The 20,749-nt window shown below is 35.2% G+C and overlaps 1 protein-coding gene across 3 annotated transcripts in view; it reads right to left on the minus strand.

Annotated features, from left to right (window-relative positions):
- Nucleotides 1-20,749, minus strand: part of Wee1 (Wee1 kinase) — a 71,266-nt gene that overhangs the window by 14,574 nt on the left and 35,943 nt on the right. For all 3 annotated transcript variants that reach the window (XM_090395430.1, XM_090395432.1, XM_090395431.1), the window contains exons 7-8: nucleotides 17,188-17,333; nucleotides 16,458-16,565 (exon numbers count right to left, since the gene is read on the minus strand). In XM_090395430.1, coding sequence (XP_090251556.1) covers nucleotides 16,458-16,565; nucleotides 17,188-17,333 — 254 coding nt within the window. The remainder of the gene's footprint in view (nucleotides 1-16,457; nucleotides 16,566-17,187; nucleotides 17,334-20,749) is intronic.

Consider the following 20,749-nt stretch of genomic DNA (forward strand, 5'->3'; position numbering starts at 1 on the left):
TTAAAATGCAGCTACTGGTGATTTACGAATGTGGTCTGAAACGTTCTCGGCCCTAACAATGAAAAAACGAATTTATATAAGTTCAAAATTATTTTTATTTTTCGACATAATCTCCCTTAAGACTAATACATTTATTCCGGTGTCATCATCCCCGTCCCTGTAGTTGATCTGGGGAATGGGGTGGATGTTTGTTCCAACAATTCATAGTGCAGATTCCTTAATTTTCCCATTGCCAAAACACCTTTGTGCATTGTCCTGATGAAACATGATTTTTTTTTTCTTCTGCAAACTGGGTCTTTTCTCACGAATTCTTTCTACTAGTCTTGTTAAAAGATCGGAATAATATTCCCAGATTATTGTTTTATCCTTTTCAAGATAATTAATAAACAAAATGCCTTTAGCATCCCAAAACACCGATGCCATGACCTTTCCTGCTAATGGAACCAACTTGGTCTTATCCATAAGTTCAGATTGGTTTCCCAGTGCTACTACTTTGGTATCTTGGCTCATTTTCTCTGATATATAAATTTATTCAAATGACACCAACATCACTAAATTTAATATTAGTTTTTATGCCTCTTTCCTTCATGATAGATAACATCTACTCTTACCCAAGTTTACATCAAACCATCTGTATATAGGCATTTATTATTCTCTATGATATTTATTTACAGTGTATGTATAATGTTAGTTAGTATGTTGAAGAGCTTTTCTCTTAACAACTTATCACATGCATTTTTGAGATCTATAAAAATACAGATACTTGTCATACACCCCAATGATTTTTCAACTGTTGATGTTAAGACTAAAAATAAAAAATTAGTGTGATAAAACACCGATTTGTTATGACCTAACTCTAATATGCTTGCATAAATATTATCTGGAACATTCAAATTCAGCCTTCTAACCATGTTTTCCAAATTAAGCAATATAGTCACGCTTTGTGGTCAAATATCTACTCCAATTCTCATACTTCAGATTTCTATTTCTTCTATCTCCAATACTGAAATATACTCACAACTGCATTCCTCCCAGATATTATCTACCATTATTCTGTCACTGCTTATTTCATTTAAGAAATTTTGAAAATATGTCTGAAAAACAGGGTGCATCTTATATGCCGGTACTCAGTTTTTTTATTACTTTCAATTCTGGAAATTTTCTCTGTTCTGAGTTACGTGATTGCTTCCTTGCGGTGTGTGAGAGCATTCCAGTTACATAGAGTTCAGTGGATGCGCTGTCATTGAAGATCACAGCTTGTTCCTGTTCGTTTAAACTTTCCAATTGTTGTTAACAGTGATAAATTTCTGCTGTTAAATTTTCTCTAAATTTCTTAGCAAATTATGGCTGAAAAACGTTGGCATTGCTACAATATTGCATACAAGCTACATGTGATTGCATATGCTTAAAGAACATGGAAACAGGGCTGCAGAGAGGCATTTCGGGCCAGCCCCAACTGAGAAAATGATAAGAACTTTGCAGAATCAGGAAGAGGATCTAAAAAATCTTTTTTTCCTAAAAAAAGTGAACAAAAAAGGGGGGTGCGTCTTATACACCAGCAAATATGGTAATTCCATACATTCAGAATATCTCTAGTTTTCTATTGCCTTTATTATGTCTTATTTCTTCTATTTTATACTTTTCTAGATTTTATAATAGCTTGCAGACGTTTGCTGTCTTCATGATATTTATCTTTTATATTCTTCCCAAAGTTTTCCCATTTCTTTGTTTTAATACTTGTACACATAGTTTTCTTACATTTTTTTGTGTGTTTTCTCTAAGAGCACATATTCATTTGCTTGCCAGAAATTTGTTTTTTAAGAACTATAATAATCTTGAATCTGCTATCATGTTCTATTTTTATTGCCAGATAACTTTAATGATTTTTTTCTAGCTGAATCAAGTTTTATTTGGCTATTGCCAATGCATTGCTATTTTGCTCTTGTTTTCAAAACTTACTTTTTCTCCAGTGAAAGAGTTTGAGAACTGCTCACCTCTTCATACATATTTTTCTTTTCAGTTATTACATGGCACCTCAATAGTGTCAGAGGAGGTTCCAACATAAATTTTGTCTGGTTTTTCACTTGGTTGAACTATAAATTAAAGATGCCAAGAAATGATATTCTTGGTTTCATCCTTTATTCAAGTGTAAGCAAACAAAGTTTATGCATGAAGCAACTTGCATATGTGTAAGGATTTAAAGAGTGTTTCAGGTCGTGTGAGTAATATCGTTGTCAAAAGTGAGAATCTAGATAACAGCGATGTTCGAGGTATGAATGATGATATTTGCGAGGTAGTACCTGACAGCTGTAAGAGTGGCGTTGAAAGAGAGAATGCAGTTAAGCATACAGAACGATTGAATGAATCATCGAAGAATAAAAATGATGACACTAACGCAGAGTGAAATAGCACTATTACGCGGAGCGATACATAGAGTAAATCAGCAGCTGGAGCGTTGGCAAAAATCTTTAACAAGCGTACCGACTAATAATCTGCAAAAGTATGACAAAAGAAATAAGGGTATGAAAGTGAGTGTAAACAAAATGAAAGAGCGTGTGTTGTATGGGGATTCCTTAGTAAGAGATGTGTTAGTTAAAAGTTTAACAAAATCGTACCAACCCAGCGCGAACGTAAGCGAGTCAATTAGAATGCAAAAACAGCGGGTGAAGGAATTGATAGTGGTAATGGGTACAAATGATTTGAAAGGAAACAAAAAGGCTACGTGTGAGGATGTGAAGGAATTGCTTGTGGTAGCAAAAGAAAAGAGTGAGAGAGTTAGGATGGTGAGTCTGTTGCCGCAGTATGACAGTGAAGAGTATAGAAGGAGAGCCATAATTGCCAATGACTTTATGCGTGAATTATGTTTGATGAGTGGTGTGGAATGAGTTCGATGGGCGAAAGGAGTTATATAAAATGGATGGTTTACATTTGAATGGATTTGAGAATGAAAGGATTTGAAATGGAAGAGATACCAGAGACTGGTTTATTCAGGAGTTAAGTCCAAAAGACGGCTTGTGACTAGTGGTGTGCTGCAGGGTTCTGTTCTTGGACCACTACTTTTCAAATTGTTCATTAACGATATAGGAAAGGATCTGAGAGGAAGTGTTCACTTGTTTGCTGATGATGCAAAGTTGGGTAGAGCAATTGTGAGTGTACAGGATGATTTGGATAGTTTGGAGGACTGGGATAGGGAAAATGGATGTCGATTTAATGTGGCAAAGTGTAAGATTATGCATTTTGGAGTGAAAAGATTAGCAGCAGTGTATCACATTGGTGGAACCGTACTCCAGGAGATTGATGAGGCCAGGGATTTGGGGGTGTTGGTGGATAGGGAGTTTAGGGGGGGGGAACACATTGCAAAAGTGGCTAAATCAGCTCATCAAATCACTTGGTCTCTGAAAAATACTTTAACAAGCAGAGACAAACAAGTTATTGTTCTTCTATATCGAGTCCTGATAAGGATTCGATATAGAAGAATCTGGACTACCGTGCCCAGATATGGATGCCAGGGTTTCTTCTTGATGAGGAGAGGATCCAGAGATGAGTGATCAAGATAGTGGCAGGTCTGTGGAATGAACCTTATGAGAACAGATTGAAGATTTGTGGGTTGCAAAAATTGATTGATAGGCGGAAAAGGGGTGATATGATTGAGACATTCAAATTACCGAAGGGTTTCCATAAGATTAATACAGAAGATATTTTTGAGAATAGGACTGGTGGTGGGAGGACTAGGGGCCATACATGGAAGCTGGGCAAGAATGTGGTTAACAAGGGTGTTAGAGCTAGGTTTTTTACTTGTAGAGTGGTAAATGAATGGAATAAGCTGCCCGAGTCTGTTGTGGGTGCTATGACGGTGAATGAGTTCAAGGCAAGGTATGATAAATACTGTGTGAATGTTGAATAGTTGTTCTTGACATGATGTTAGGGCCTCCCTCGATGAGTTTGTTGACTCCTTGGAGTTGCCCGAAATAATAACAACTTCATGAGTGGGCTGCTTGTATATAGAGGCTAATGACTTCTCATTTAAATTGCTTCAGCATTCCATAATGCAAGGCATATATTCTTATGGACATGTATAATACTGTGCATTATGGGAAGTCTGGGTCTGGCTCCCACTGATGAGACCTCAATAAAGGTCAAAACTGGTCTGGGTAGTGGCCCTTCCCATAATGCATAGCATTATACATGTCTGTAAGGATATGCATCTTGCATTATGGGATACTAAGGCAATTGATGTGAAGTTACTTCATGCAAACTTTGTTTGCTTACACTTAGATAAAGGATGAAAACCAAGAACATTTCTTGACATCTTTAATTTATATATTTTGTCTGTAACACTAATACATGCATTCTCTTGTTTGTTTGTTTGTTTTTAAAGATAGAGGTGGTACAAGACTGGCCAGTTGAAAAAGCCCATAAAAAATAAAAAGGACTGCAATGGTGAAGGGAAATTAATCCAGGTCTTTTCCTTTGAAGAGCATGTATCAAGGTCCATTAATCTGATTTTTGATAGATTTGCTCCAAACTATACTAAGCTAGAAATATATACAAACACAGTTCATTATTGGTTATTTTTTTAGCACCAGCCATTTTCCTTTTTTTTAAGTTTCATAGGCCACCACTCTATGATGGCCTGAAAAAGGTAAAGAGGCAGTCAAAGAAAAGAAGAAAGCATCTTGAAAGTTCCTGGCAAGTAAGTTAGCATGTGTTATGAGAAAAATGTAAGAAAGCAAAGCAATGTGTAAAATTTTCTAAACAAGGCATGGAAAGACTGACATAAAATATCAGAAGACTATTGAAAAAGCTTAGAAGTGGAGGAAAGAACAGTGAACTAATTACCTTGAAAAATTACTGAATGAAACTGGAAAGGCTAAAACTGATAGAAAATATTCAAGAGGAATGCAATTAGGAGTGCATGCAGAAAGGCAGAGAGAGTAGATAATATTCAGCCTTGAAACACAGAGTTATAAAAAGTAAAGTTAGAAAAGCCATCAAAATACTGAAATGTGAAAGGCTACTGGAATAGATGATACCTGACCAGAAATGCTGAAGCATTTCTGGTCAGGTATCATCATATAACAGTGTCAACTGCAAATTCAGAAGACACGGTCATAATGTCAAATTCTGAAAAATTTGAGAATCACAAAGAAATTTGTTCCAAGTAAACATATACATGATAAAAATTATAGTTATTAGGATTGGAATTTTCTTTTTAAGACATACAAATGAGAAATCATGTCAATGTAATAAGAAGCTGTAACACACCAATAGTTAAATGAGGCATTTTTCATACAGGATTACAATAAAAAGAAGAAATAGCTAGACATCATCATCAAATTCCTGACATGTACCCTCAAGGGGTGTACAGGATATGATAGTACTACATAAAAAATTTACATCATTACTAACCTCCTATCTACAATTTTCCTCCAAATCAGTTTGTTACTTCTCAAGACATCAACATTTTCAGATCTTATATATCTATCGTCTAAGGCACTTTGTACCGTATCAATCCACCTATATCTTGGTCTTCCTCTGAGTTGTTTTCCTGCCAACATGACAGAGAAAACTTGTTTTGTTAATCTTTCCTCGCCCATTCTGTTTAAATGACCATACCATCTGAGATTAGCTCTGCTAATGCATTCCTGGATGCTGACAATGTCAATTCTTTCCTAATATTCTCGTGTTTAATATGATATTGCCATTGATGCCATCTATTCATGCCTCTAATCTTTCTCAGGACTCTCATAACTGCAATCAAGTGTTTTACTTCTGACCAAGCTCTCAGATCCATTAGTTAAAACTGGTTTGAACACCGTCTTGTATATAGCTAATTTAGTTTTCCGACTAATTTCTCTCTTATTCCTCATGAATTTATTCAATTGATTTCCTACCATACCATCTTTGTTGATTCTGTTGTCTATTTCCATATTTAATTTACTATCTTCACTAAAAATCGTACCTAAGTAGCTGGAATGTTTTACTTGTTCCATAGGTTCTCCATTCACAACGCAGTTGACATTTTCCAACGATTTTGCCTATTTTCATTGTCTTTGTCTTTTTATTGCTGACCTTCATACCATATCTATTACAACAGTTATTCAATTTAGTCAGGGAATCTTGCAGACTTGTAGTGGATTTATTTAGAAGTATAACATCGTCTGCATAAAGCAAAGCGCTGACATTAACTTCTCCAATTTTGATATCAGGTTTAATACCACTTTCCTTCATAATGTGATCCATATAGATAATGAATAACAGAGGGGATAATGTACATCCTTGTCTCACACCAGATTTAACATTAAACTATCTTCCTATGCTTCCTTCAATTCTAACTGCTGACTTACAAATAAAGACTAAGTATTGCTTGATATAATGACTCCATATAATTGTAATCTATTGAATAGCTTCTCTCTTGGTACCTAGTCATATGCCTTTTCCAGATTGACAAAACTTAAATACAGATCTTTGTTATATTCCCATGCTTTCTCAGCTATTTGTCATAAAGTGAAGATCTGATCCTGACAGCCTCTATTTGGCCTGAATCCAGCTTGTTCTTCCACAATTCTTCTCAACCGTTTCTCAAGTATACTGGCATAAATCTTGCCCAGAACACTCAGTAGAGAAATACCTCTGTAATTCTCACATTCAGTTGTATTTCCCTTTTTATATATATATATGGGTACTATGAGAGCTCTACTCCATCATCGGGAATTCATCCCTGTTTCCAGGTCTTCTGAACTATGCAGTGCAACCACTGTAAGACTTTTATACCACCAAACTTCAGCATTTCTGGAATATCATCTACTCCTGCTGCCTTTCCACATTTCAAGCCTTTGATGGCTTTTTCTACTTCAAGTATGGATATGTATTCCTGACTGCATGCCTGGTCAGTGTTTTTGATCACTGTGCTGTCATCACTGCTTGTTTCATTTAGCAATTTTTCGAAGTAATTACTCCATACTTCAAGGATATCTTTTTCTCCCATTTTCATGTCACCTTTATCATCTCTAACTCCTTTTACAGCACTCTTTCCTCCATTTCTAAGCTTCTTCAACAAACTCCAAAATATTTTGCCACCATCTTGATATTTATTTTCTATGTTCTTGCCAAAGTACTCCCATGACTTTTGTTTAGCCAGTTTTACACAGTATTTAGCTTTCTTACATTTGTCTCTATATTCTCTAAGAGCACAAGCTGACTTATTTGCCAGCAACTTTTAATATGCTTTCTTCTTTTCCTTCACTGCCTCTTTAACTTCCTTGTGTCCACCAGGGAGTTCTGAATTTTCTATCCTTGCAGACAACTCACCACATGCCTCTCTGGCTGAATCAGTCAGGGTTTTCTTCAAGGCTTGCCACTGAATCCACAAGGTTTGGTTCTTGTTCTCAAACTCTTTCATTTTTTCTTCAATAATCTTTGTGTATTTTAGTCTACAGTTCACATCTGAGAGCTGCTCAGCTTTTATTCGCTTTAAAACTTTCTTACATGTTATTCTTTTCAATATGAAATTCAATTTTTATCCTGCTCAAGACTAAATAGTGATCACTTTCAATTTCAAATCCTCTGTACACTCTGGTGTCCTGCACCAGGGAGAAAACATCATTATCAACAATAACATAGTCAATGAGATTTTTTTTATTCTTTGCCAATTCTCTCCATGTGAATTTGTGCACATTTTTATGTTGAAACATTGTGTTAGTAATAATTAGTCCATGTCCTGTGCAGAAATCCAACAGGTAGTTGCCTTTATTATTAGCTTTGTTCTTTTCTCCAAATTTTCCCAAAATATTTTTGTATGTCTGACAATCATTTCCTACTCTGCTATTTAGATCCCTAACAAGGACTAACTTTTCCTTTTTCATTGTATCAGTTGCTTTCTCTAAAGCATCAAATAAGTCTCATTGTCCAATTCCACATTCAAGAAGATTAGCCTCATATTTTGTGTTGAATACTATGGCTACTGCTTCTTTTCCTTGATTGTCATTGCCTGAATATAACATTTTGTATTTATTGCTCAGAAAGATCTCACCATTTTTTGTCTTTTTTTTTGTTTCAGTCACCCCTATTATGTCAATCTGGTACTTATCTAATTCCTCAGCTAGCTCCATTTCTTTGCCATTCAGGCTTCTTATGTTGATAGTACCAATCTTTAACTCTGGTGATGTTGAGTTCGGGTGTGTTTTCAGATTTGTTTCAGTAGCTGACTTTTTGCTGTTCACCCTGGTTAAAACAATGGGGGCCTTGTTTAACCGGGCGATGCCCCAGCCGACATGAAATTTCGTCATGTTGTATGATCATTTTGTATTTTGGTTTAACCAATAATACAATTTGGTTGGCTAAATCCCAAATTGCCCGCCCATCCTCGTTCATTCAGTATCCAGGTAGATACCAAACGGGGTACACCACAAGAAGGTGAGGATAGGACATTAGGTCAGAAGCCCTGGTCGGTTCTCCGCATTTCTTTAAAGGCTATGTGGAGGTCTCCTCTCAGTTATACAGCTTTGACCCTTAAGCACCCCCTAGACATACATACATTAATTCTTAATGTTTAACCTAAAAAAGTAATATAATAAACTGTTATATACAAAGAAGCCATCTTCTTTGTATATAACAGATAGCTTTTCTCTATCAAGAGAAATTCTACTGAGATAATGCATACAGAAATGATCTTACTTTCATATCTCAGTAGAATTTCTATTGATACTGCATCATTACTTAATTTTCTTTTCTTGTACCTTTTGGGTGTGTGTATCTTATTGTCAAACTCTTATCTCAGTCCTCACCTGCAGCCTGCACTATAAGCACATCAGTGCTTATAGGTCCTCTGACCTCTCATATACGAGACCAATATATATATAAACATATAAATAAAAAGCTACGAACTCATTCATTAGGTTTATATAAAATTACTTGGCCATGACAGGTTACTGAGCCTACCACATTAAAGTGAAGGTGTAATGACTTGTATTTTCTATACTTTTTTTCTATGTTGCTAACACTATCAATTATAGAGCTGTCATATTGCATTATATATTACACTGCTTGGGAAGAATGCAACAGACATCCCAATGGGCAAGGTGCATTATGCTATGTAAGGAGTCACATGTTTATAGCCAGTATAAACTGAAGAAATATAATGCAAAAAGTCAGTGCCACTGTGTACAGGTAAAATGGCTGCAAGAAAAGAAGTGATTGAGTTTGAAAGAGGCATTGTGATAGGATGATATGTCGCAGGCCTATGTATTCAGCAAAATGTTGAAAATTGGGCTATCCCAGTGTCCACAGTGGATGATATACCACACTCACTGAACATAACCATAGGACGCTATGAAGAAAAATACCATCAAACATCTTTGTAGATGCCTGGTGAATGTCTTACCAGAGTGCAATAACCCTAACTATGAAATTGAGAGGTGGTGGCATGGTCCTGGTTTGACCTAGGACATTGAACTCTATATGAACATTCTGGACAGTTCAATGCTTCCTACTTTGTGGTGTTTCTATGGAACTGACATCTCTATCAGCAAGATAATTCACCACATCATAAGTCTGCTGCTGTAACTGTGGTTTGCGAACATGAATGTCGCCACACTTGAATGGCTACCGCAGAGCCCTGATTTTAATCCTATTGATTGGATGAACTGGAACAATCATGTGAGGTCATGGGACATCTGCCCCACAACAGTCCAGGATCTCATTACATACCTACAAGAAGAATGGTCCAAAATTCCCATTGATTGTTATCGTAGTTTTTGGAAAGTATTCGCCGTAGGACTGCTGCAGTCATTACGATGAAAGGAGGTCCTACATCTCATTAAGTTGAGTGCCATGGTTGTTTGTTCCTCACACTATGATGTCTTTCAAAGCAGTGTATTTGTGTGTGTGTGTGTGTGTGTGTGTGTGTAATTTTTGAACCTGTTTATTAATGTTTATTACCAAATTTAAAACAAGTTTTTCCCCCTTATTGCATTAATTAAAAAAAAAATTAATGTTCATTTTTTTATAGTATCACAAACATTAATGAATTTAAATTCTTGTCATATAAGGCAGCATTTTATTATATTTTACTTGTTTGCATTTCTCGGTGCATATACAATAATTTGATGTAAATTAAAATTATATTATAATAACTAAACCGTTAATTTACCTAGGTGATATAATCCTTTAAGAAATACTGAAATCACGTAATTTTGTTGTGCCTTATAACAGGCATGATAGATACAATAAATTTCTCACAAATGATGTCACAAAATACTGCATAGAACTATTTGCAATTTTATTAAATCTAGAAAATATTTTGTTTTCTAGTTTTAAACTTTCTTTGAAAATATAATATATATAAACTAGATACTTCCTGGTTATTCAATGTTAAAAATATTTTAGTATTGCCAGCTACAACATATTCAAAACTCTTAAATGCATGGGAGAAAGTAAATCAAGGACCAAATTAATGTGCTCCAGGGAAGGGAGTAATGACACAATTAGTTTGAGAAACAAGAAGCTATCTGTTATTAATTGGGAATCAGAATCCCCCCCCCCCCAAAAAAAATTCACTATAGGTTCACTATAGCGAGCATCTACCACATTAGCTTTCTTTTAATACATATTTATTGCTGAAACATAAAAAAAAATATCATCTCCATGAAGTAGGAAACCTCTGTGGTTAATAACTATAGAAAACAACTCCTATTCTATAAAGAACAGCAAAAGAATCATAAAATATTTCCTTTCTCTAAGTGAAGATTTTCTTTATTGCGAAAATTCACCAGTGAAATGCAGAACAATAAATATCAGCAATGATTCAGAATATCTTTCTACGATGTTTGCATATTTTTTATTGATTTCTATAATGAACGTATGATCAATTATTCTAATCCTGTATAGTAAGAATTAAACAGTAATGATATACATAGAAGAATTAATCTGAGGTACCTATATCAAAAGAAAGGTAATGTGGGATGAAATGTTCAGCTTAATGAAATCATTTAATAAAGAGTTATTTCTTTTTTGCCTAATGATCTTATAAAACAATATTAGATTATATAACCCTATAGTTAATGGTGCATATATGAAAAATATATGCTTCTCAATTTTCTCTTTACAAGATAGGTTCCAAAAGTTTTCTGTCTGACATACAAAATTCACACCAATTTTAAAACACCATCTATGGGGGACCTTAGTGTACAAGTTTCAAATCTCTACCTGCGTATTTCAGTTGGAGACACTCATTTGACTGATACATGGCTGTAATGTTAAAATTTGAGTACTGTGCTATGATCAAGTTTTTCACCAAAGAAGGGCTTTCTCTGAGTGCTATCAAACAGCGATTGGATGGTGTTTATGGGGGAAGCTTCTCCTTCATATTCCATTGTGAAGGAATGGACTAAACAGTTTTGTCTAGAGAGAGAAAGAGCATCGAAGATGATCCTCGTGGTGGTTGGCCTGTGGAAGTACTGAGGGAAACATCTCCTGTTGAGGAGGAACTGCTCAATGACAGGGTGCTGAAACTCAAATCTCAGCAAGGTTGGAGCTTTCTATAACAACCGTCATTCACAAGAAGCTTAACATGAAGGTCAGTGAAATGTGGACCCCAACTTCTCTCAATTCAGATGGAGCATCATGTGATCTGTTTCCGCAAGTTTTTAGAGCTTTACCAAGGTAACCAGAGAGAAATTCTGGAATCCATTGTCAGCAGGGGATGAAACCATGGCCCTTTATTATGATCTCTTTCGAAACGAGAATACATGGAGTGGTGCAAACTAGGCGAAGCACCACAAAGAAAAGCCAAGGTCACTCAATCCACCAAGAAGCTCAAGCTCATAGACAGTCTTTTGGGATTTGGGATCTCTTGATTGACTTCAAGGAAAGGAATACCAGTGTGAATGCAGAATATTATGCTTCACTCCTGCACAAACTGTGCAATGCCATAAAGAAGAGACGAGGAATGCTGAGTCATGGTGTTTGCCTGCTTCTTGACAATTCTCCAATCCATATGCTATTGGTGAGAAGGCTGCAGTGAAGAACTGTGGCTTCCATAAGATTGAACACCCACCCTACAGCCCAGATCTAGCACACAGTAACTAATACCTTTTCTCGAAATTGAAGAAAGACCTTCAAGGAAGAAAATTTGCAGATGACAAAGAGTACGGATTATTTTTTCAAGGGCATAGAAATGTTAATTCAAAGATGTGAAAAGTGTGTTGAAGTAAATGGAGATTATGTCGAAAAGTGACACAGACCTTCTAAAAGTTAGTCAGGCCGGAAACTTGTGGAACCACCCTTGCCTGTCCAATGCTGATCTTATTTTTATATATATACACACACACACACACACACACACACACACAGGTTATGAGCCTCCAGAAGCAATGGAACAGAACTCCATTGAATCATCTAAATACTTAAACATAAACAATGGTCCTACAACAAAACAAAATGGCTGAAATAAGTCTGTAGTTATCAAAATAGCATATATATATATATTGCCATTGAAAAACAAAAATATCATCCACATTGCTTTCCATCCAGCAGAGTAAACAATGGTTCTAAAATGTGACAAGAGTCCATGGCTATCAAAATAGCATATACAGCAATCCCTCTATTAATGGGTCTCTGATTAGTGCTTCATTTTTTTTTCTATACCCAAATGCAATTAATGCACCTCTAAAATTTATAAAAAATAAATGTCACAGATTTAAAAAATTTTCTATCGTGAAGTGAGTTTTGAGGAGATTAACAATGATAACATCCAAGAGTTAATTAAATCTCATTTTGAAGAATCGAGCAATTCCGACCTGCTAAATTTAGATGCACAACGAGAAGATCCTGAAGAACATGAAGAAAATTTAACAACTTTAATGTGTTTTTGTGTTTTTGATTAATATGTCCATTTTAAACTATGCATTAGGCACATTAATTGAAGGATTGCTGTATATCAATGCAAAAAAAAAAAAAAAAAACATTTTATATTTCAAAATACATAAAAATAACAATAGTTCTTGTGTATTTCATAGTCCTATATTTATAACTGTAGCTAGTCATCTGCACCTAAGCATTTATACAAACAAACCAGCAGAATAATATGTGGAAGTTTTTATGTATTATATAAAAACTGGCGTCTTTATATAATATATATTTTATAAACTCACCCAGAATTAAATCTCGATTTAATTCTGGGTGAGTTTATCACCATTTCATCCAGAAATTCTGGATGAAGTGGTTTTTCACCCAAAAACCAGAGTTTCTGGATGAAAAAACCCCTACTTCCGTATGAGATCGGCTAAATCATCTTTAGTCGAAAGAGATCAGATAAAGGTTCCTCACATCACTGACGGGAATCGAACCCAGGTCTTTCCAACCAAAGGGCTTTGTCTATACTGACTGAGATATGGAGGCTCATAAACAGTTATCACCTAAAGATTAAACCCTCATCCGAGCCTATGGTGGGATTCAAATATTGGCTGGGGAGCTGGTGTGTGTGTGTAATATATATATATATATATATATAGCTTCTTCCAAGCCAATTTAAACTTGCCTTCTACCTGAGGTCTGTTTCTGTAAATAGGATTTCAGCATAGTATAATTTTTTAAATAACGACTTCACATGTAAGAAAAAACTAAATAGAATTATTAATCATATATATTTTGTGTAATATGTTGTGGAATCTTCATTCAGGAAGAAGGCAGAAGAAATGGTAATAACATTCAAATTCTGAATACAAAAACGAGTCATACACCACGCTTATAAGTCGCAGCTGTACAGTATGAGGAAACACTTTTAGAGTTCCACGATGCAGATATATATGTATAATTATTTAAAAAATTAACAGCAATCACTTTCCAAAACTTAGAGATAGGCATACAGTCTGTCTGATTAAGATTAGGATGGCAAGGTAGGATTTCACACAATTCAAAAAAAGCTGTAGAGTTTCTTAAAGTGGTATATTTGTGAAACTACAACAAAGGAAACCCATCATTTTAGACTCTTGAAGATGAAGATCTTTTACAGGGTGTCCCAAAATTCACGCAAGAAGTAATTTTGATAGAAAACAGGTTTTTAATTAAAAATTGTAATTTTTTATTGATTCATAAAGTATACAGTATAGGGTTATGCATGGAATAGCATATCGGGTAAATCGCCTCCACGGCTTTGCTGGCACATACGCACTCTTTTGTTGAAATTTTCCATAAATGTGGCTGAATTTCGTTGATACAGCACTCAATTTCCTCCTTCAAGGCATGGGTGGTCGTGGGCTTGTTGGCATAAACCTTAGACTTGAAAAAAACCCAAAGAAAAAAGTCCAACGGCATTAAGTCACATGATCTGGGCGGCCAATTCTGATCACTAAAATGGGAAATTACACGACCATGAAATGAATCATGCAGAAATTGAATTGTTTCTCAGGCTGTATGGCATGTGGCACCATGTTGCTGAAACCACATGTCATCCACATCCATATCTTGCAATTTAGGCACAAAAACCTGGATTATCATGTCGCGATAGTGAGCACCATTAACTGTTATTGCCTTACCAGCCACATTTTCGAAGAAGAATGGACCGATGATGCCTCCAGTCCAAAATCCGCACCAAACAGTGACACGTTGTGGATGCATTTGTTTCTCAACAATCACTCGTGGATTTTCTAAACCCCAAATGCGACAATTTTGTCGATTAACGAAGCCATTAAGATGAAAATGAGCCTTATCGCTGAAGATGATTTTGTTCAAAAAATAAGCATCCACTTGTTGTTGTTCCATAATCCATTCAACGAACTCGCTTCGCTGTGTGTGATCAGTAGGCTTCAGTTCTTGAGACAATTGAACTTTGTAAGCATAAAGATGAAAATCTTTCGTGAGAATACGCTGTAGAGAGCTTCTCAAAATGCCCAATTCAAGACCACAGTGCCGAATTGATGTTCCTGGACTCTCAGCAACACTCTCACGAACTGCTTCGATGTTTTCTGTTGAACGACGGCCAGAGTGTATAAAGATCACTAATTGATCCAGTTTCCTTGAATTTTTAAATTAATCTTTTCACAGTTGATGAAGTTAAATCACTATTCCGACCATATTTTGTACGAAAATTGCGAACTGTAGCTGCCAAACCATCATTATTTTTAAAATATTGCTCAACAATGAAAATGCGTTGTTCTTTCATGTAGCGCTCCATTTTTAATAACCCTGAACTGTCAGCTGTCTTTTTTTTTTCTCATTGGCAACACTTTACCGCACAAATGGCGCTAAATTTAAATCTTGCGTGAATTTTGGGACACCCTGTAGAAGCTCTACAGCTTTTATAAGTAGATTCCCTGATCTAGTTATTTTACTTGCCATAATAAATTATTTCGGCAGATCAGATTTCTAACACCATTTCTATCGAACTCGCTTCTGGATACATTTGGTGGATGACATCTTCGCAATCTGAAACAGAACTACTTCAATTTCCGGCATCAAGTTCGGCATTGAATGTAAGTCTAATGACAATCTTCCCTTTTTTGAATTCTTTAATACAGGGCTGTCCAAAACATGGCCTGCAGTGCGATTTTGTATGGCCTGCCTGTTGGTTTTGATTTTCACGAGCGAAGAAATAAAATAACAATTTGAACCGAATGCGTATTAGATATTTTAATTCTATCACTAATCGCTGTTGGTTATTTTATTTGGTGTTTTTACATCACTATATACCCATGTGTTTTTCAAATATTAGATGTGTCAAAGAAGCGGTCTTATACTATTTAGTTCTAAAGCACATGCTCCAGGCACTCACAGGGAACGTGAGCGCGTGATTAGTGTTGTTAGTTTGTTCAGCTATCGAGATTGTGTCGCTGCTGCTCACTAAATGACTAGATATGCATTGGATGCGTCCTCAGATTACCTAAGGTTGGACAGCCCTGCTTTAATACATTGCGACTCTGCTGGTAATATTGAATTTTCTGTTTACAGGAAGCCATCCTTTACAGGCAGATATATACATGTGTCTTCACATCATCATCCTTCACAAAAAATAGGTATTATCAAAAACCTTGTGTATCTATTACAAGAATTAAATAAAACTTGCAATAGATTTGTAATTAAAAAAAACGTGCATCACTGTTAAATGATTTTGTGGCAGTAATGAGAAAATATTAAGATAAGGAAGAAAAATAAATTAAATGAAAATAAACGAGCAAAATAAAGTATGGAGAACCTTAAGGATAAATGATCCAAAAAATTCTATATTAAAATAATAATAGGAGTGAAAAATGCAGTCACAATAATACAATTCAGCACCGGAAAGCAACTATAGTGTGTGTGTGTGTGTGTGTGTGTGTGTGTATATATATATATATATATATATATATATATATCGAATGCATTTTAAATCGTATTTAAATATATATAGCATAAATATTGAATGCATCTTAAAAGTTAAGTTTCCCTATTTAAATTAACGAGTATTTAAAAAAATGACAAACCTTTAATAAACTATTTAAATTCTGTGAATACTGGTGTAAATATGGTAAATGTCCTTCTCTGATATCATGCCATGCATTTCCATTCTTTGGTAGTTGTCCTCCACCTCCCTATTGTAGAAAATATTTCATTCTATTAGATTCTTTTAATAAAAACAGTATTTATAATCCTTGAAAAATAAGTTTAAGATGGCTAAAAAGGCATATTTTTCCTCAGTTATCAATTTCATAATGCTGATGATAACTAACTGGTTGAAAAGACCTGGATTTAAATCCTGTCTAGCTGTGGCTTCATCTGAAAATTTTTTAAGTGTTGCTAAGAATTTTCTGACTGAAGGTGGTGAATCCATCTCTATACAGTTTTTCCAATCAGAATCTCATATTTTTTCCTTCTGCAAAAACAGACAAATAACACATGCACAAATACACTGAATGACTATAGAAACAGAATGAACTTATTACCAAAATTAGGTTGGCTATAACATGCCACCAGACAACACAAAGGAAGATGAGATGAAATAAGTACAGCATTATGAAGTTGAAATGCAAAAATATGCCACTATCATTTAAAATGCATTTTACATGGATTGAGGGGCAATGTGAGAACTCACAAGATAAGCAGAAACTGCTTTATTTTTAGCAGAATGTAAAATTCCATTGGTAAAAGCAATCCTAGTTAGTACAGGATGCCTCATAATCTAAAAAAACTTGTGAAGAAGTATTATGAACTTACTACTTCAAAAATGGTGAGTCCCAAGGCAAAAACATCAACTTTTGACAGGTGATTATAATTTTCTTGAAGAATCTCCTTTGGTAAATAACGACAGTCTCCTTCCTCTACCTGAGGGTTACTCAGTGATGTTACATGACCAAAATCCCCTGAAATGTAATATAAATGTTATACGAAATGGTAATAAGAGATTTACTACCAAAAACAATCCATTTAAATTAGTATATATCTATGATAATCTACAGGGAATGGTTAAGTTATGGTATATTATTCCGATACTTAGACTACCATAGATTACACACATCCAATTCTCCATTTACATGATAGATTGGTTCCAGAAAAAAAAAAAAAAAATGTGTAAATGAAAACCATGTAAGAAAGCATGCAGTGCATATGAAAAAATAGAAGAATGGTTCGAGATGTGAAAACCTGATATGAACAATAAGTTATTTTCAAACAAAACATATGAAAATCATTGAATAAAACTAGTTAATTTTACTGGAATATTTTTTATTTTAAATACTTAAAGTATATGCATAAACATTTTTCCTAAAGAAAATAGCATGTCACTAATAAAACAGATATTCGAAAAGGCCCAAATACACCCACACATAGTTATTTGTAAAATTTTATTCGCCGTCACTTTCTGACAATAATCACATTCTTTTGTGTGAGACTAAAATTAAATCACTAAAACTAGTGATTTAATTTTAGTCCCATGCAAAAGAATGTGGCTATTGTCAGAAATACCATGTGGTGTGTGACAACTTCACCACATGGTAATAACTTTTTTCCCCTCAGTAATTTCCTTTATTTCAACATATAATTCATCTATGAAAGCTGCTTAATTCTTAAAACTTACATTCATACTCATTTTTATTTTGTTCAAAAATAAATGGTGAATGCTTTCTATTTCAAATCCTCTATATACTCTTGTGTGTCCTTGAACAGTATGAAAATATCACCAGAACTATTAACAAAACATAATCAACACTTACATAGTGTGTTCTCTTCATATGAATTCATGCATATCCTTAAATGTTAAAAATACCAAGCAATTTTAAACCTGGTTTTACTCCATTTCCCAAGTAAGCAAACAGACAATAAGTCAAGTTTGCGCCTACAAATGATGCAAGTCTAGCTGATCCTACAGGTAGTGCAAGACCAAGGCAACTCGTGGTAAAGGTGGCATAAGATCTGATCACTAATCTTCATATTTACCCTTAATGCCAAAACACATCTCCAAGAAGGGGATGCATGATGTTTTGTATTAAAGGCAAGGGGCCACTACCCAGACCGGTTTCGACCTTTATTGAGGTCTCATCAGTGGGAGCTAGGCTAGAAATACCAAGATTTAGTAATAGAGCTTATAAGTATTTTACCAGAACAAGTTGCCATAAGGTGTTTTAACCTTATTAAATAAAAATCTCTGGAGGAGATATAAATGTAGAAAGTATTTTACCTTGGGTATAATAAATGTTAAAAATACCAAGCAATTTTAAACCTGGTTTTACTTAAACTGGGTAGTGGCCCCTTGCCTTTAATACAAAACATCATGCATCCCCTTCTTGGAGATGTGTTTTGGCATTAAGGGTAAATATTAAGATTAGTGATCAGAGCTTATGCCACCTTTACCACGAGTTGACTTGGTCTTGCACTACCTGTAGGATCAGCTAGACTTGCATCATTTGCAGGCACAAACTTGACTTATTGTCTGTTTGCTTACTTGGGAAATGGAGTAAAACCAGGTTTAAAATTGCTTGGTATTTTTAACATTTATTATACCCAAGGTAAAATACTTTCTACATGCATATCCTTATTTTGAAAGGCCATTCCTTTTTCTCCAAATTTTTTCAGAACATTCATGTTAGTGATTCATTACCTAGAAGCTTTTACTTTATTTCATGTTCAACTGCTCTCTGGTAACACAAAGAATACCTCTACATTTTCCATTACTTGTAAATTGAGACCACGGGCACCAATAAGGTGCAACTTATCATATCATCCTATCTGAATTTATCGACCATTCAACAGGTTTATTTCGAACTACTCATTCCTTTCACTGATCACTATGTTATAATTATTATTTAGCCTTCTTTACAAGACTAATGACCCTTAAGCACCCCTAAAAAAGGGGTGCTTAAGGGTCAAAGCTGTATAACTGAGAGGAGACCTCCACATAGCCTTTAAAGGAATGCGGAGAACCGACCAGGGCTTCTGACCTAATGTCCAATCCTCACCTTCTCGTGGTGCACCCTGTTGGGTATCTACTTTGATACTGAACGAACGAGGATGGGCTGGCAATTTGGGATTTAGCCGACCAAATTGTATTCTTATTGGTTAAACCAAAATAAAAAATGATGGTACAACATGACAAAATTTCATGCCGGCTGGGGCGTCGCCCGGTTAAACAAGGCCCCCGTTGTTTTCGCCAGGGAACCAGGGCGAACAGCGAAAAGTCAGCTACTGGAACAAATCTGAAAACAAACCCCAACTCAACATCACCAGAGTTAAAGATCGGTACTATCAACGTAAGAAGCCTGAATGGCAAAGAAATGGAGCTAGCTTAGGAATTAGATAAGTACCAGATCGACATAATAGGGGTGACTGAAACAAAAAAGACCAAAACTGGTCAGATCTTTCTGAGCAATAAATACAAAATGTTATATTCAGGCAATAACAATCAAGGAAAAGAAGGAGTAGCCATAGTATTCAACACAAAATACGAGGCTAATCTTCTTGACTGGCAGTCAGTCTCAAGTAGAGTAATGTGGGCAAATATGAGAATGGGGAACTGGACAATGAGACTTATTTGTGCCTATGGTCCCACAGAAGGCTCTACTAAGGTAGAAGTGGAGGAATTTTTTGAGGCTTTAGAAAAAGCAACTGACACAATGAAAAAGGAAAAGTTGGTCCTTGTTGGGGATCTAAATAGTAGAGTAGGAAATGATTGTGAGACATACAAAAATATTTTGGGAAAATTTGGAGAAAAGAGCAAAGCTAATAATAATGGCAAATATCTGTTGGATTTCTGCTCAGGACATGGACTGGTTATTACTAACACCATGTTCCAACATAAAAATGTGCACAAATTCACATGGAGAGAAGAGGCTAGGAATAAGAAAAGTCTCATTGACTATGTTATTGTTGATAGTGATGTTGTCTCCCTGGTGCAGGACACCAGAGTGTACAGAGGATTTGAAATTGGAAGTGATCACTATTTAGTCTTGAGCAGGATAAAATTGAATTTCATATTGAAAAGAATAACATGTAAGAAAGTTTTAAAGCGAATAAAAGTTGAGCAGCTCTCATATGTGAACTGTAGACTAAAATACACAAAGATTATTGAAGAAAAAATGAAAGAGTTTGAGAACAGGAATAAAACCTTTGGAGATTCAGTGGCAAACTCTGAAGAAAACATTGATTGATTCTGCCAGAGAGGCGTGTGGTGAGGTTGTCTGTAAGGATAAAATAATCAGAACTCCCTGGTGGACAAAGGAAGTTAAAGAGGCAGTGAAGGAAAAGAAGAAAGCATATCAAAAGTTCCTGCAAATAAGTTAGCTTG

This window comes from Typopeltis vanoorti, chromosome 7, assembly GCF_054136105.1.
Source record: "Typopeltis vanoorti isolate ZY-2024b chromosome 7, IOZ_Tvanoo_1.0, whole genome shotgun sequence".
Taxonomy (NCBI): Eukaryota; Metazoa; Arthropoda; class Arachnida; order Uropygi; family Thelyphonidae; genus Typopeltis; species Typopeltis vanoorti.